We start from the raw sequence: 15,903 nt of genomic DNA, 5'->3' as shown, positions 1-15,903 counted from the left end.
AGTTTAGTGTGTAATGTCCTGGCATTGCACCAACCTTTGGAAAGGTAGCTGTCTGCTCCACAGGCACAAGTCCAGCATAACCTGTACTTTGCTTTTCTTCAGAGAAACTGAAACTCACTTTGCTTTTCTTCAGAGAAACTCACTGAAACCTCTTGGGGTCTGAGGAATCAAATCAGCACCAAGCCTTAGTGCAGAAGTTGCCAGTCTGTCATCTATTTTGTAGCACAGCATTGCAAAGACTTCGGCTTTTCACATCTATTTATTTGGTTTGACTCTTTATGACCTTTCAAATACAACTGTCTTCTGGGTGGCAAAATGTCACAGGGGATGGTTTGGCTTTGTGAGAAGACAGGGAAAAAATGGAAACAAAGCAGCTTCCCTAAAGGCTTATTTAGAAGATACACTGTTGCTTGTGGCTTGTTTCCTATGGAGGACATAATTTAATCTAGTATTTGACATATATGAAGATACAACCCCTGCTCTTTGCCAGCATCAAAAGATATGCTCAAAAATCTACAGCCCAAGTTGCATGCAGAGATTATCAAATGTTTCAGCTTAAGCACATCTAACATCACTGAGACCAAACTGGATATTGTATTATCCTTTTTATCATCCTTTTCATTCTTGCATATACATACAATGCTTCAGTTGAAAAAGAAAATACTGAAATAAAAACAGCACTCATTTTTCCTGCTCAAGTGGTCTACCTGATAATAAAATTCAAGTGCTTCTTTCTAAAAAATATTTTAGAAAGGGTCAAAGCTACAGCAGTAAAAGAAAGATTCAGTCTGGCCTTTTCAAGAGCTCTTGGCTGGGTGCCTGGTTTTACTCCATTTTGGTCGGAACAGAGCTAAAGCATCACCACAACCCAGAGCATTTTCACACATGAGCATGGATAGATTTCCTGGTGAACATTCATGGGTGTTACAGCCTGACTCCTGCATCCTCACTAGATTACAGGCTAAACTGTGGCCAGATCTCTGCTCTGCTCCCTACACGCATTATAGGTGCAATCATCTCTGTGCAAATCCCTTTGTGGATCTGTGCCTGAGTGTTTTTGAAAATCCCACCCACATGGGACACCCGTAGGTCAAATGAAAAATTGCATAAGCTATTAACTAAAGCTATAGTTTATGAAAAGTTACCCACAAGAAAGGTACACAGGTTAGTGCTGCTCCAGGGCATCCTTAAATCACACTTCAGCAAGTTATAAAGTTATCTTTGGAGAGCAATCATACCAAGTTGTCAGCCCTATAAGGATGGATTTGTGTGTCTCTGACATGTCAGTTATCGTCTTTACCACTTCATTGCGGCTATGATATTTCAGCAGGAGGTAACCACCGCTATTTCTCTGCCTGAAAATCCACAGAACTTTCCTCTGTAAGCCTTTTTTACCCTGGGTATTTCCCCATCACAGGGCTGAATCTCTGAATTCACGTTTGCTACATGTTTGCTTAACTCTCACTCACAGGTCAGTGCTTGTTTGTCTCAAACTTTTCTCTTTTTAATCTCAATTTATGTAACAGAAGGTTTATGAGTAAACCTTTTGCCCACAAAATACTCCGTGGTTCATTGTTTTTTTTCTAGCCATGTCATTTAAAATAAGATTTTTTTTTTCTGCTTCCAAATAATACAGGTTATCAGCTTGCACTGGAAAAGTTACTGTCTTCATCAAGGAGCTTAATCTAGTGTTTTGTTAGTAATTTGTACTGTCGATGCAATATTTTTCTTCCAGGATTTGACTCATTCCTCCATATATTTTCCTGGAATATTCTTTGGCAAGCTGGAAAAATGATTTGTTCTGGCTGACTCTAAAGTGAACAGTTAGAGAATAGAAACTCATGGAGTGAGCTTAAGCAAAATTAGCTCCCAGAAAAAGAGGCCTTAATTTTCCTGAAAGGTCAGCACAGTGGCAACGCTGATACCAAGCAGCAGACTCTGTCCTGATTTCAGCTACACTGGAGCCTGAACCTTCACTCCAGGTTGACAGCCATGCACACAGAATTGGCATTTGGTAGACAAAGGCTACAGAGAGAACAGTGTTTGATTCAGTACAAATCTTCAGTCTAAGTGATATGATATTCCTGATAATCTTAACTTTTGTACAAAATGGCCCCTGGAGACACATCTACAGAGCTGCTATTTCAGCAAATTATGTTTTACATGGTCTTTGGAGATACCACAGAGGTAGTGCAATCATACTCCGTGGCAAAGTGATCATGTGAATTGAATATGACTCTCTGGGTTAGACACAGGCTGTTTTAGACTGGTAGCCAGTAAGAAGCTGAAGTCAGGCTAGGAATAAAATACATCTTCCTTTCAGCACTGCCATTCTGGCATTTCTGTGGTGTTCTACACAATTAGCAATTCATGCTGGCATATAGTGGAGGTCTGCTTTGTAACAAGAAATATTTTTTTACAAAACCAAACCTCTCTAAAGTGTTTCTCTCTTCAGAGTGTTCCGCCAGAATTAATACTCGGAAGCCTCTAAAGAAATGTTCTAAAAGCTGCAATAGTATCATTTTTGGAAATTCTTAGTTATTTCCTTTCTCTCATTATGGCACTTACTGAAGTGCCATACAACTTTCCCCCTAATTTCATGCTTTAATTTCCTGTGGTGTCCACTGAACTTTGTTACTATTCCCTTTGCTTTACTGATCACATTATTCCCTTTGCCCACACCTGTCTACTCTCATGTCCTTCCTCATGCTGGGGCCAACTTGTTTTTACTAATCACCAGGAAAGCCTTTCTATTTCTCCTTGGAGTTATTTGGGAAATAACTTCTCTTTCTTTTCATCATTAACTATCCTCAAATATTTGATCATGATTTATTCTGAAGTTGTCTGTCTCCTCTAGATTGTAACTGTTTTACAAGATAAAATGTCTGATCTCACTGTTAACAGTCTGAACAATTTGCCAGATTCAGAGCAGAACCAAGTGAAACCGAATAAACCCACTCATGAAACTCCTCAGGATTTCATTGAAGCTCCAGTTCTTTCCAGTAGCAAACCCAAGTGCTTTTAGGAGATTTGTTTTTTTATACAAGCAAACAAACACAATAACAAAAGAGATGTACAGCATGTGATCTCCTCTAGCATATTCAGGTTCAAATTCCTGACCTGCTGTCTCTCTTAACTACAGATGACTGACAATTCACTCACATCCCTATAGTTATCCTAGGGCAAGGTGCACTCCACAGCTCCTGCTAGTGATGATCTACTTCCTGTAACAATACATTCTTTAGAGTTATCTGAGTTCGCATCCTCACAACTGCACTGCAGAGCTACACTGAAACTGAGCTGCGCTTTCTAATGAAAATTCATTTCATTTAAAAATTCCCAATCAGCTCTAATTTGGAAGGCCAAGCTGAGCTCCCACTGTGAGACACATATCGTAAGAGACAGATCTTGCTGTGAAGGGCTGGCGGCTTGGAGAGACGAAGGCTGAGAAGAAAAGCACTATAGAAAGGTGAAATGGTTTCCTCAGAATCACGCAATGGGTCAGTGGCAGTTTTAGGTCTTCCTAGTGCAAACCACAGCCCATGCTACCTCTCACATCCTAAGCTTAGAGACAAGCTGTGCTTTCCCCCGGCCATCTTTTCATTAACTAGATTATTCTTGCATGTAGCTTAACGCATCGGTGCACAAGTTCAGCAGATCTGAACTTTATTGCTTATGTGGCATCATGCACATCTATGGCACCATCGAAAAACTTAGAGGTAACAGATAACAAGGATATTAGGGTAAAATGCTAAAAAGGCAAACCCTGGTACACCAGAGCAGGCAAGGAGACAAGGAAAATCAAGTATTGTCCAAACTAAAGTGTGTCAGCTGCTTTGAGCAAGGTAAGAAATATCACTCATGTTCCACAGTTAGGAAAATCTTACAGAAATTGATGCATCTGAGCATGTATAGGTTGTTAAGCCAATGTTGTGGTTACAATATGACACCTTACTTAAAATTAAAATCCCTTCAGAACCTTCCCCATGTCCCTAAGACTCTTTGAGGATTTTTATTTTAAAAGCAGTTTTTTCCCCTTCTGGTCTTTTACTGATCAGTAGGAGCATATTAGGGAAACCTTTTGTATATTATAAATAGTGTAACAATGTATTTTGTGTGTTTTTCCCAGGAGCTTTCTGAAAAGAAAATTTCTCTTTGAGGACAGCTGGTCCATGCCCCTGAGGAAAAAGATGCTTACGGCAAGGCTGAGGTTAATGATTTTAATTTACAGTTTTTGTGGCGATATAATTTTTGCTTCTGCAAAAATCTCTCTCTCTCCATTGTATAAAAAAAGCAAAGATACAAAAATAAGGCTTTACATTTTATTACCCCAAAACATGTTTAATTTCGTTTTACTGGATCATGTTGGTATGCTAACAAAATAATTGATATTCTAAACATGCATGGTGAACTTGAATAGCAAAGTGAAGTTTATATATGTAATCAAATCTATTCAGTAATTCTAGTGGAAGATGCAGAAATGTTTTCCATCAAATATTTCCTTGACTTCTGAAATGAATATACGTTGCCCAAGTCCTCATTCTTGTGGATCCATTTTCTATCCAGATCCAAACAACTGATTTTTTTTGTGTGAATGTTTGCAAATGTTGAAAAGAAAAAATCCACCACAAGGTCAGATGGGCAAACTCTTCTTGCTAGAAGTGCTTTTACAGATATCTGATCAGTGGGAGGAAAAGTCTTGCAGCTTTTCAAGCCAGAATTTGTAATGTGGGTCATAAGACCAGTTGCCTTATAATTTCCAGAACCATATAACGTATTTTCAGGAATATGTGAATGCATTAGAAAAATGCTACCATTTCTCATTTTTGTCCCTTACACAACACTCAGTCCGTCCTTCTGCATGAGATCACAACTTAAAGCTTGTCTGTTTCCTTTGGAAAGTTTCAACAGGAAAAAATATATAAAATCTAAAATCAATGATGAAAAGCCTCCCCATAGTGCTATGTGGTTTGAAAACCATGCGAGGATGGCCTGTAGACCTGCATCATGAAGGTGTAGGAAAGCAGCAGGATGGCATGGTATGAATGGCCGTAGGGGTGCTGGAGAACAGTGGAGATGCTGAGGAGACACTTGAAGAGACAACATAGAGGTAGTTCTGAAGTTCTGAAGGAGATGAGGAAGAACTGTTGGGAGGACACAGGAGCAGAAGAGGCAATTGTGAAAAGCCTGTAAGACCATGAGGGCATTAAATGACTCTGTGAGGATACCTACCCTTTCTGGATAACATTCTGGGACGTTGCCTGAAGAGAATTAGCAGAACGTGGTTTGTAATATTTCTATATATTTATCATTAACTCTGTACATTTTCTTTAAGTAACTTTCTCCAGTAATTATTGCTTGGGGGCTTGGCTAAGACAGAACAATTGCAGATGGGCTTTCCGTGAGTAGCACGGTCGGTAGAGAGGAGACGAAGGTGGTGCCCCAGAGTTCAAATGCAGAGTTCAAATGCAGAGTTTGCAATTTGTATCAGGAGCTACTTTGAACCCCTCCACCCCTTGGAAGATTTTCTGTCATCAGAGATGTGCATAAGACTGGAGTCCAAGAGGGAGACTTGCAGGATTAGACCAGGAAGAAAAGGTGAAGATGTGAATACTCCTGTTGATTGGCTGAGATTTTTTTAAGCTTATGCTAATTGGTATGGTTTTATTATTGCTAATAGTAGAAAAAGAAGTAGAAAAGTAAACATAAAGTCACCCAAGTGTCACAGTGTTGTTATATATTTCCTCAGATCATGTTAGCTGGAAATCTTATTTGAGATAAGACCTACTTTTCAGTGATGTGGCTCCTATTACGTTATTGTAGAAACAGGGATCTGATGGTTTTACTGTGAACAAACATCCCTTCTAAATTATAATTCAACATTTGCACCGTATTAAAAAAAACTGTAGAACTGCTGATGGAAGAATGTTATTCTTGCTATGAGATAGTGAGCAGTAATTAAGATTATTTAATATGGAAATTCACCTTTCCCAATGTATTTTTCAATCTTTGCAAGTATATTCAGAGTATTTTATGTAGCTTCTCTGCTCTGAAAATTCCATGGGTAAATTTAAGTGGATTTTTTTTTTCCAGGGGAAAGTTGCAGCTGAACAAAACCTGTTCTTTCAACCAAGCAGCAAATGAACAGTATAAATCCAGAGCTGGTAGTTCTTGTGCTGTAAATCCACATCAATTCAACTAAGATCAAGCACTTCTGAATACTAAATTCACACTAGTGTAACTGAGAGTAGAAATGGGCCTTTCTTTTTGAACTCTCTGGAGTCTGAACTGAAAAAAAGTATCAGGGTTTAACCTTTAAACTTTTCACTGACCTTTAAACAGTTCTTTGGATTATACCTGCCCTCGTTAATCTGAAGCCACTTGCAAACATAACTGGCATTCCTGTTTTTTTTAAGTATACCTTACACACATTGTAGAATGGATTCACTTTTCAAAAGTTTGGCTCCTGTTCATTATGAATTTATAACAATTTTAAGTGATCTTCATCTTTACAAACAATTTTGTATAGGTAGCAGCAACACAAGCAATCCTTAGTGTCAAAGTGCATTACTTAGGTTGTAGGCAGATGTAAATCTAAACTCTTGGAGGCGCAAACCCAGACATTGATCAAGATTGTATTTTTTTTGCAGAAATTGGATATTAATGTAGGACTGTAAGAGGACCAGATTTTTTAATATCTCTTTCCAGCAGAGGTAAGTAGAAAATCTTCCACCAACCCCTCAAACTAATCAGACAGGTTTTTTTTCCTTCTTCAGCTTTGTTTTCTTTCATGCTGTTCACATCACTGTTTTGCATGCACTTTTTCTCACATACCCTCCCCATACATATCCTCACTTTTGCCTATTCGGTCCAAACTATAGGTGCAAATGACATAAAATGAACCACCAATTTCTCTTGGACAACATTTCAACCTGCTCACATACTTGCAAGATTTTAATTAACACTAGAAACATCTACTGCTTGGTATAGATAAAATAGTCTAAAATTGATGACTGGCATTTCCCCTTCTAGTTCACACAATGATTGCAATGTACCCTACCATTCACATGGAAATTTGCCTTCTAAGTGTGTTTGTCCTTAGTGGAAAAATATCATGGGCAGAGCACAAATTTATGAGAGGATGTATGTGTTTAAGAACTAACAGCTATACCATACTCTGATGTTCGTAGTTCAGATCAAGATTTTCCTGCTGGAATGTTACAGCAACACAAAGACACATATGCACGGTCCTTTACATTCAGGTTACTCCTCAGGCACAGAAGTACTGGGCGTAGAAACAGCCAAAATTTCGAACATATAATTTTGCATTGAAAAATGAAATTCTGCAAATTACTGACACAACTTAACAGAGCAGAAGCATTCAGACTGAGTCAGTGTGAGAAACACCATCGTAGCTTTCAAAGACTAAATGTCTGCGATTTGTTTCCCTTCATAGTTTTGTCAGGATCTGACACTGTAAAGACATTGATTCTCATAGGCTTTTGAAGAAATAAAGAGTTCATAAGCAGAGAGCAGACACTGGAAGGTCTTGTGATGCAGCTGGTGAAAAGAGTCTGTATTTTATGTTGGATACTTATTTATTTAACAATTTGGAAAGTGCTATACGTTTTTTAAACATCACCTTATCTCCTGCTGTTACATTTTGGAGAATGACTAAATTTCTGGAGAGGGGTCAGATCTGTAAATATTGTTTGTTGCTAAGACATGGTATTCAGTGAATAAATGAATTACTGTGCTGAAATATTTTACGAAATATTCCTATGACACTGTTTTAGTTTAACATCAAGAATGTAAGCATTTAACAATATTACTTTAAATTAAAAATGCATTGAAAGGGCTGAGAAGGAATTTGTAAATGCAATCAAGAATAAAACATGTGCCTTGGATTACATGTCACTTTTTGGGATGTTTTGACATAACACGTTTAGAAAATGCTCTCCTGTGACTGAAATGATTAAAATAGATTTCAGTTGTCTATGACTTGAAACAGAGTCAGTCCAGTTCTTGGTTAATTTGTTCTCTGCGTCACAGTAAGCACCAGCTGACATGCTCACTTGCATATCAGCGTGGAGGCCAGCTGCTTAAGGCTAAAGTGCTATTGTGTTACTTGTGTGAGTAATCCTATTAGCAGCAAGAGAATATAGGCATGGATAAATTGTAGAATGGTCAGAAGTGAGAAAATAACCTAACTTCCTTCTCATTTCTGAAGATGATCTCTCCAGCTATTTTAGACAGATCTGTTGTGTGATGGTACCAACATCTTCAAAGCCTCCACCCTCTTATTTCCTCTCAGGGGTACCAAAATCATGCCCGTTTCTCACTACATATTCATATAGGCACACTCAGAAAAGGACTGGGTACATAATCAAATACATTTAGTAATATAACAACTATAAGGATACATAGGATGCCATATGTCCCTGTTCCTAGGACTAAAAAGTACTTATTCAGGAAACTCAGTATGAATTAGGACCACAGAACACTGTTCCCAAAGAGCAAGCATGTCCAATAATGGAAAACATACATCAGAAATGTGGGACTAAATTTACTTTTATTAAATCTATAAAAATTACTTGTATCAATTTTTTTGTTAAATTAATCACAACTTTCAATGTTAAATTTTAGTACTAAATGTAATACTAAATTAAAAAATATGTTTTAATCTAAGTAGGCAAATCCTACCATTGAATCATAGAATGGTTTGAGTTGTAAGGGATCTTAAAGACCATTCAGTTCCAACCCCCCTGCCATGGGTAGGGACACATCCCACCAGACCAGGCTGCCCAAGGCCCCATCCAACCTACCCTTGAACAATTGCAGGGATGGGGCAGCCACAACTTCCCTGGGCAACCTGTGCCAGTGCCTCACCACTCTCGTCATGCAGAATTTCTTCCTGATGTCTGATCTAAATCTGCCCCCTTTAAAGCCATTTCCCCTCATCCTGTCACTACATGCTCTTGTAAAAAGTCCCTCCCCAGCTTTCCTGTAGCCCCTTTCACGTACTGGAAGGTCACTACAAGGTCTTCTCAGAATCTTCTCTTTCCCAGGCTAAACAACCTCAACTCTCTCAGTCAGTCCTTATAGCAGAGGTGCTCCAATCCTCTGATCATCCTTGTAGCCCTCCATTAAACCTGTTCCAACAGTTCCTTGACCTTCTTATGTTGAGGATTCCAGAATTGGACACAATACTCCAGTTGGGGTCTCACGAGAGTGGAGTACAGGGGGAAATTAATCTCCCTGAACCTGATGGTCATGCTGCTTTTGATGCAGCTCAGGACACAGTTGGCCTTGTGTGGCCTTGAGTGCACATTGATAGCTCTTGTCGAGTTATGCTCAAATTTGCTATTGATGCTCCTGAGGTTTGCAGATACCTGAGAATGGCAGTGTTTGGTTTATTAAAAAAATGCCATAATTAAGCTTATCCAGGAAGCAGTTAAGATTGCTGGTTAATAATAACTTTCTCAGAACTGCATGGTTAATTCACTGATCAAATCACCTGTCTGTCCATCTAAGCCACACAAATATGAGAAACAGAAAAAGATTATTACCTTTTGCAAGGTTTTTAGTGCATGATGGGAGGATTGCAAAGATAGTGAGGGATACGGATAGGGCTTCCATGAAAAACATGTTGCTTCACGCTCTGTGACACATTTGATATAACAGGAACAAGGTAGAGAGAAAGAATTTGGTTGTTGTTATGAAATTCAGAGCCTAGTTGTATAGCCTGATGATGACATGGACTTCTGTTGTCACTTGGCAGTGATTATGTATTTATGCTCTTAATTAATAATCTGGATGGGTTAATATTATATGAAGTTGCACCCTATCCGAAAACAAAATGAGTACTGACATGTCAAGGGCTCAGTTACAAGGTGTTTTGATTACTCTCTCTTTAGTGCTGGATCTCATTGTTGATCTATTATCATTTTAGCTTCACCAGATGAAACTAAGTTGGCCAAAGGCAGGTTCTCTTTCACACAGCATCCTGGGACTGGTACCAGTTGCACAAGGTGCCTGACAAGAGGTAAGGTAGGTTTAGAAATGTACTAAGGCAACCCCAGCACTACCTAAGCATTACCCACCTCTCCTGCTCTAAACTTTCTGCTTTCCATGGGTTATACCCATATTCACTGGGAGACAGAGAGCAACACCAGCTTCACTCCTTAGACTATTACATTTATGGAATCTATGCGTTTAGAAGCTTAATGTGGGAAAATAGAGTCTGATCAATCATACCCTAGGGAAAAGCCACTGTCAGACAGGTGGGTACACTGGGGCGAAGAGCATCACCATCACATTTTGTCACAAAGCAACACCTTTCTGAGAAGTGCGGTCTGTCTATAACGTTTTGGCAGTATCTCCTCACGTGAGGTAGACGTACTCCTGTCCTGCCCATTATTCAAGGTGGGAAGGGGACATGAGGATGGAAGAGGAGAAGGAAGAGAGCTGCCCTGCTCTGGCAACCAGATGGCTTCTCAGTCTGCACTGTAGCAAGTACCCCAAGAAATCAAGGGTGACAACTGAGGAGCTTTAACCTGCTTAAGTCTCCAGTGCACCTTTGTCTTTATGTCCACTTCCGCAGAGAGAACACAAGATTCACTGTTCAAAAGACAGATACCAATAATGCTGAGGTTTGGTAATTGGTTCCTATCTTCTCATAAGCTCCTGCGAAAAAGAATAATAAAAGAAGGGAAAACAAGCAAAAGTCCCACAATTTAACATTGCTATAAGGCTTGACTTCATCCACTTAGAAACATTAAAACCTGAATACATTCCAGGAAAATGGTTTCAGGAGACAGTATTCAATACATAAAAAGCTACACAAGTAAACTTCAAATATGAAAGTACCAGATCTTCAAGCCTGGAATTTAAAACTGCAGAGTGCACAGAAATAAAACCCTTACGGAGATGCTAAAATATCTAATTCATTATTATTTCAAAAAAGATTAAAAAATAATTTCTTAACATTAAAGTGCAATCAAGCACTGAAGAAATTATTTAAACTTTCCATAGGAAAAAAGCACACTCTAAAATGCTACAAGGGTATTGATGGCTATTAAATATTTACTTTTCTCTCTAGCTCACACTAGAAAGAGTAATTTGTATTTGGCAGAAACTGGCTGCAATTACATTAGTCAATCCAAAAGCCCAACTTGCTCATACAAAATGCAAACAAATTAGTTAAAATGGTCTAATTAGCAGACTGTAAAAATGCAAAGCAAGGCTGGCATAAAAATGTGTGCTAGGCAAGTATACTTTTACAAAATAAACAGAAAGGCAAATATGAAATAGTCTAATAAATCTTAACTGAAGGACCATAATATCAACCCAAACATTTAAGGACTGTATACTTAAAAGAAAAGTTTCTACAGACTCTTGCGTATTTTTTTGCAACCCACATTCAGTTGAGAATATATGATTAATACAATATCTGAATTTCTACCAGGATTTCAGCTGTGTAAGGCCAGGTTGTGCACACGTTTTGGGTGGGTATATACATAAACATAACTCCCAGTCAAGTTAATCAGAGTGCAACGTGGCTTTGGAACATGCAAAGAGTATAGGATGTAGCCTATGGATAGAAGGTCAAGCCGTTGTGTGTTTGGTTTTGTTTCCACTATTAAGATAAATAAGCATACAGAAATCTGGAAACAGTTAAGGTGAAAGATAATACAATTTTCTTCTTATGGGAAGTATGAACTCTGGGCATTGTCTATAAGTACTCAGCTTACTGGTTAAAAAGAATCACTACAATAACTGTATTATTGTTGTCATTGATATATTAGACCAAAAAGGGCATTAGCATCTCTCACTTCATAACATTGCTGCAATTTCTTAATCTGTGGGTTTTTACTTCCCTAGTTTATATACTATAGGTATAATAGTCCATTATGATTTGTAGGCTATCATATAAAAGAAGCTATTGTGAGGTGATGATCTGAATTTGTCTCCATATCCTCTCATCTCACCACATGTTCTTCTGTGTTTCAAAATGTCTAGCTGTCTGGAGACACATTCCTTCTTCTTGCCACCTGACAGGTGACAGAAGGTAGGTGGCTTTAGCAAAATTAATTAGAAACGCATTGAAGAACAACAACCGTGAACACCCTCCAGCAAAAATATGATATTATTTGGCACAAAGAACCATTGTGCAAAGGTATTACAGCAGCAGCAATATCCTGACTACCCTGAATAAGAGGTCACCTAATAGAAAACAATTCTTAGCAAAAAGAGAGCGGTGTGGCCACAAGGTGTGGCCATTATTGCCATTACCACTTCTAACACATAACAGCTGACTCATTCAGTTATTTTCACTGAAATGATTGATTGCAGCACCTTAACTCCCCCATGTTGTCCCATTCTGCATATTGCCTCACTGTGCCAAATATGTTCAGTTTGTCATTCTTTCTCACAAAGTGTATTTATCTGGTGGAGGGATATCTCACTCTACAAAATATCCCTGCTGGATTCAGTGCCATTGGAAGAGCAAGATGTTTGTGAATGTAAGAACAAAGTCCAGTGGAGATAGCTGAAAAATATGCGTACTTCACACTGAAGATTAAAAAACAATGTCTTGTTATCTGTTAAGTTGACTTAGTGCTTGACAAACAGCTTTGAGAATTGTAAAAGTAACTAGCCACAGAAATTATCTTTTCCACTTTCTCACCCATCACCACACATTCCCATGTCACAGAATTTTCCATATACTGTGAATATTTAATCCCACAGAGCTCCCTGGTGATAACTGGATAAACCAAGGGTGCTGGATATAAGTGGAAGAAAAGGAATTGCTGGTATCATAAAGGGCAGTTAAGAGAATCAAGTCTTGAGGTATAAGGAAAGAGGTACCACCATGTGGAAAGGTTCCATGATGTAGGGAAGAAGTTCCACTATGGTGTTTCAATATGTATTGCTCCACAGCTGTCATCGGTGAAAGACAGGAGATAGGATGGCTGCTCCATCTCTGCTATGATCACACTAACATAACTAAGTACTGTGTTTGCTCCGTTTTTGCAGGAGTCATGAGACTGAAGAGCAAAGTTCTACATACATATACAAAACATCGCTCTCCAAGCTAGTGACTGCAATGCTCAGTGTCCTGTCTTTTGCTGTTGTTGCCTCTACAGGCAACCACAGTGAGCCTAGGTGAGATAACCAGCTTTCTGCCTGGCACACTGCTTTGTTCATTCTTCTCTATATGTGCTGGCAGCTCTGTTATCCCCTAGTTGCCAAATTCTAGGAGTGCCATAGATAGCTGAACTTTTACCGCTTTCTTGGTAGAGGTATGCACCCTGTACATGCAATTCACCAGGGAGGCAGATGAGCCAGGAGGAGTCTGACACAGTCTGCAAATGGGCAGATCTCCCCATCTTATCATTAAGTCCAAATCACTTGGTTGAACAGCCCAAGAAGAAACACGGCATTTTCCCTACCACATAAATCCGCTGGGAATAGCAGTGCAGTGTCTACTCATAAACCAGCCTCATACACAGCCTACTTTCTGAGAACTCTGCTTCCTCCAGTGGGGAGACTTCTACTACTTTTAGTGACTTTGGCTCATGCACAGATTACATCTGATTGCTTCTGTTTTTAGTGAGTGTCTGATGGATAGGGTAAGGAGAGAAATGATACGCATATGCGGTTTTTATAGCTCTAGTAAGCCTGTATGAAAAGATGTGAGTAGTGAGAAGAGGGTTGAAACCCTGCAGGAAAGCTGAACGGGAGAAGAAGATGTTGAATACGAAAGTGGATGGATGAGAAAGTGAAGACGATGACACAGAAAGTGACAGAAACAGAAAACGAAAGAAAAGAAAAAGAGCTATATAAAGAAATTGTACAGAAAGAAAAAGAAAAGGCAAATGGCAAGGAAGACTGATTGCATATTTTGTTGCCTGAAACGGTGTTTGTAGCTGCAATGTGACAGTACAAATCAGGCTTGATTTCGCGGATAAACACAATGTGTTCACCACTGGGAAAAGTATGAGGGAAACAAATAAGGAAGAAAGAGTAAATGGTGGGTTTTCTTGAGGAAAGGAGGTTACTGCTGGAGACCCACAGGAATCTAGGCCGAGATCTACATTAACATGGAATTACTGAAGAGAGAAAAACTAAATTGTATGTGAAGAATTAAAAAAACCCCCTCTTGATAGCGCCTGGGTGACAAAATATAAGTCAATAAATTCTGATTCAATAATGATAATGTGTGTAGGGAAAATAATACTTCTACATGGCGATGAGCACTAAATTAGCTATTTGATCTCAGGAAACACATGTTGGAGAGCCTGAGGAAGATGTCAGCCCAGTGCTCAGCAGCAGCAAAAGCAATTAAGAATTATTAGGAAAATACTTGAGAACAAATCAGAAACTATTCTGCTGATATATAGCCTGTGGTATATAGTCAACTCATCTCAAAAATTGTATAGGTAAACCTAGAATAATACACTAAAACACAGAAGAAAAGGTCAACTGCATTGAATGAGGACTATTTCAATAGGTAAGATTTCTGTGTGGACAAGAAAGGACCAAGGGCTAACATGGGGTGTTATATCTTCAGGAGGCAGAGGGAAGGTAAATCTGAAAGATTTGTCATCTATTTATCACAACACAGGAGCAAGTGGTAGACAAGAAATTACTGGGGAACAAACCAGATGAAGGAGAGTATTTTTTCACAGACTGAGTAGCTAAGTGTGAGACTCATTGCCACAAGATGCTGCAAAGACTTAAAGATAAGTAAACTTGGAAAAGACTCAGTAAATTCATGGAAGGTAAGCCCTGCCACAGCTATTGAATGCAGCATTCGGATGCAATAACTGGATGTATAACAGCAGCAAATAATGAACCACCGCATAGTTGCTCTGGTTTTCTGGAGACAGAAAATCATGAATATTTTTTGAGGGGATGTTGATCCAGTCTGAATAGTCTTTTTGACAGTGTATGAGATACAAACTAGAAAAGAAAATACAGTGCTTTTATGTTTGCATGGTATACAGAGTAGCTTTAAGGGAATTGAGCTAAGTGGGATGATGTGAGAAAGAAGCTTGATTCATATTTTTTTGAAGATAAGGCAGTTGCTTTACCTTTGGCTCTGTTGTATCTTGGGAAACCTGCTGTACCAGGCCAGTCTCACATCATTTCATGTCCTACTTTCACAAGTCCTCTTTGCTTTGTTGGTTTGATTAACATGATGCTACTTAGAAAAACATTCAGTGTAAAATTACACACATGTATACAGGATGGTAAAATCAACTCGTGTTCCCTAAGTCTAAAGCACAACAATTTTCCTTCACTGCTGTGTGGATCAAACAGCTCTAGAGTTTGTGAAGTGAGCATAATTTATTCCAGACTCAAGCTGGAATAATTTATGTTCTTGAGTCTTTGCAGATGTATAGTCACTAGAGAGCTGTCTGCCTACTGGAGTTTTTACACATATTTTGTCTAAATCAACGCTCCAAATGGAACATCGAAGATGCAGTGAGTTTGTGTGGATTTGTAGCACTCCCTGGAGGACTCTGTGTCTAAAAACCAATAAACATTTTACAGTTCTCAGTAAGTGTTTTTCATCATTTTTGATGCATGCAATATTGACCGGGTTTCTCATTTTAATTTCAGTGTTATTCCACAGGTAAAAAGTAATTGGAGAAGAACTTCTTACAAGTGAATGATAAAAGTGAAAATTAATCTTTCTATACTTATTGCTGCTGTTTATTCATTATAAACCAATGCAGCAAACCAGAATATTCATTTATAAACAAAATGAATTTCATATTGATTGAAAACTACAGTGACATCTTGATATTTTATAATCAAAACAAGTAAAAAGAAGACATAAAGGAACAGCTACTTTATTCCTTTCTAGATTTTTTTTTGCATTTGTACACCTAG

The 15,903-nt window shown here is 38.6% G+C and overlaps 1 protein-coding gene across 6 annotated transcripts in view; it reads left to right on the top strand.

The window, feature by feature from the left end:
- LOC128851794 (uncharacterized) overlaps positions 1-15,568 on the top strand; it is a 33,877-nt gene extending 18,309 nt beyond the window's left edge. For 2 of the 6 annotated variants that reach the window (XR_008449241.1, XR_008449244.1), the window contains exons 4-7: positions 4,130-4,210; positions 6,651-6,713; positions 9,953-10,045; positions 13,039-15,568. Coding sequence is in view for 1 of the 6 variants with exons in the window: in XM_054063272.1 (XP_053919247.1) it covers positions 4,130-4,159 (30 nt within the window). In the remaining 5 variants the exon portion in view is untranslated. The other 4 variants (XR_008449243.1, XR_008449245.1, XR_008449242.1 and 1 more) reach the window with 3 other exon arrangements.
- The last annotated feature ends 335 nt before the right edge of the window (positions 15,569-15,903 follow it).

The sequence above is a fragment of the Cuculus canorus genome, chromosome 3 (assembly GCF_017976375.1).
Source record: "Cuculus canorus isolate bCucCan1 chromosome 3, bCucCan1.pri, whole genome shotgun sequence".
Classification (NCBI taxonomy): domain Eukaryota; kingdom Metazoa; phylum Chordata; class Aves; order Cuculiformes; family Cuculidae; genus Cuculus; species Cuculus canorus.
Note: the sequence above shows the minus strand (reverse complement) of the source record. Positions and strands in the feature narration are given on the sequence as shown.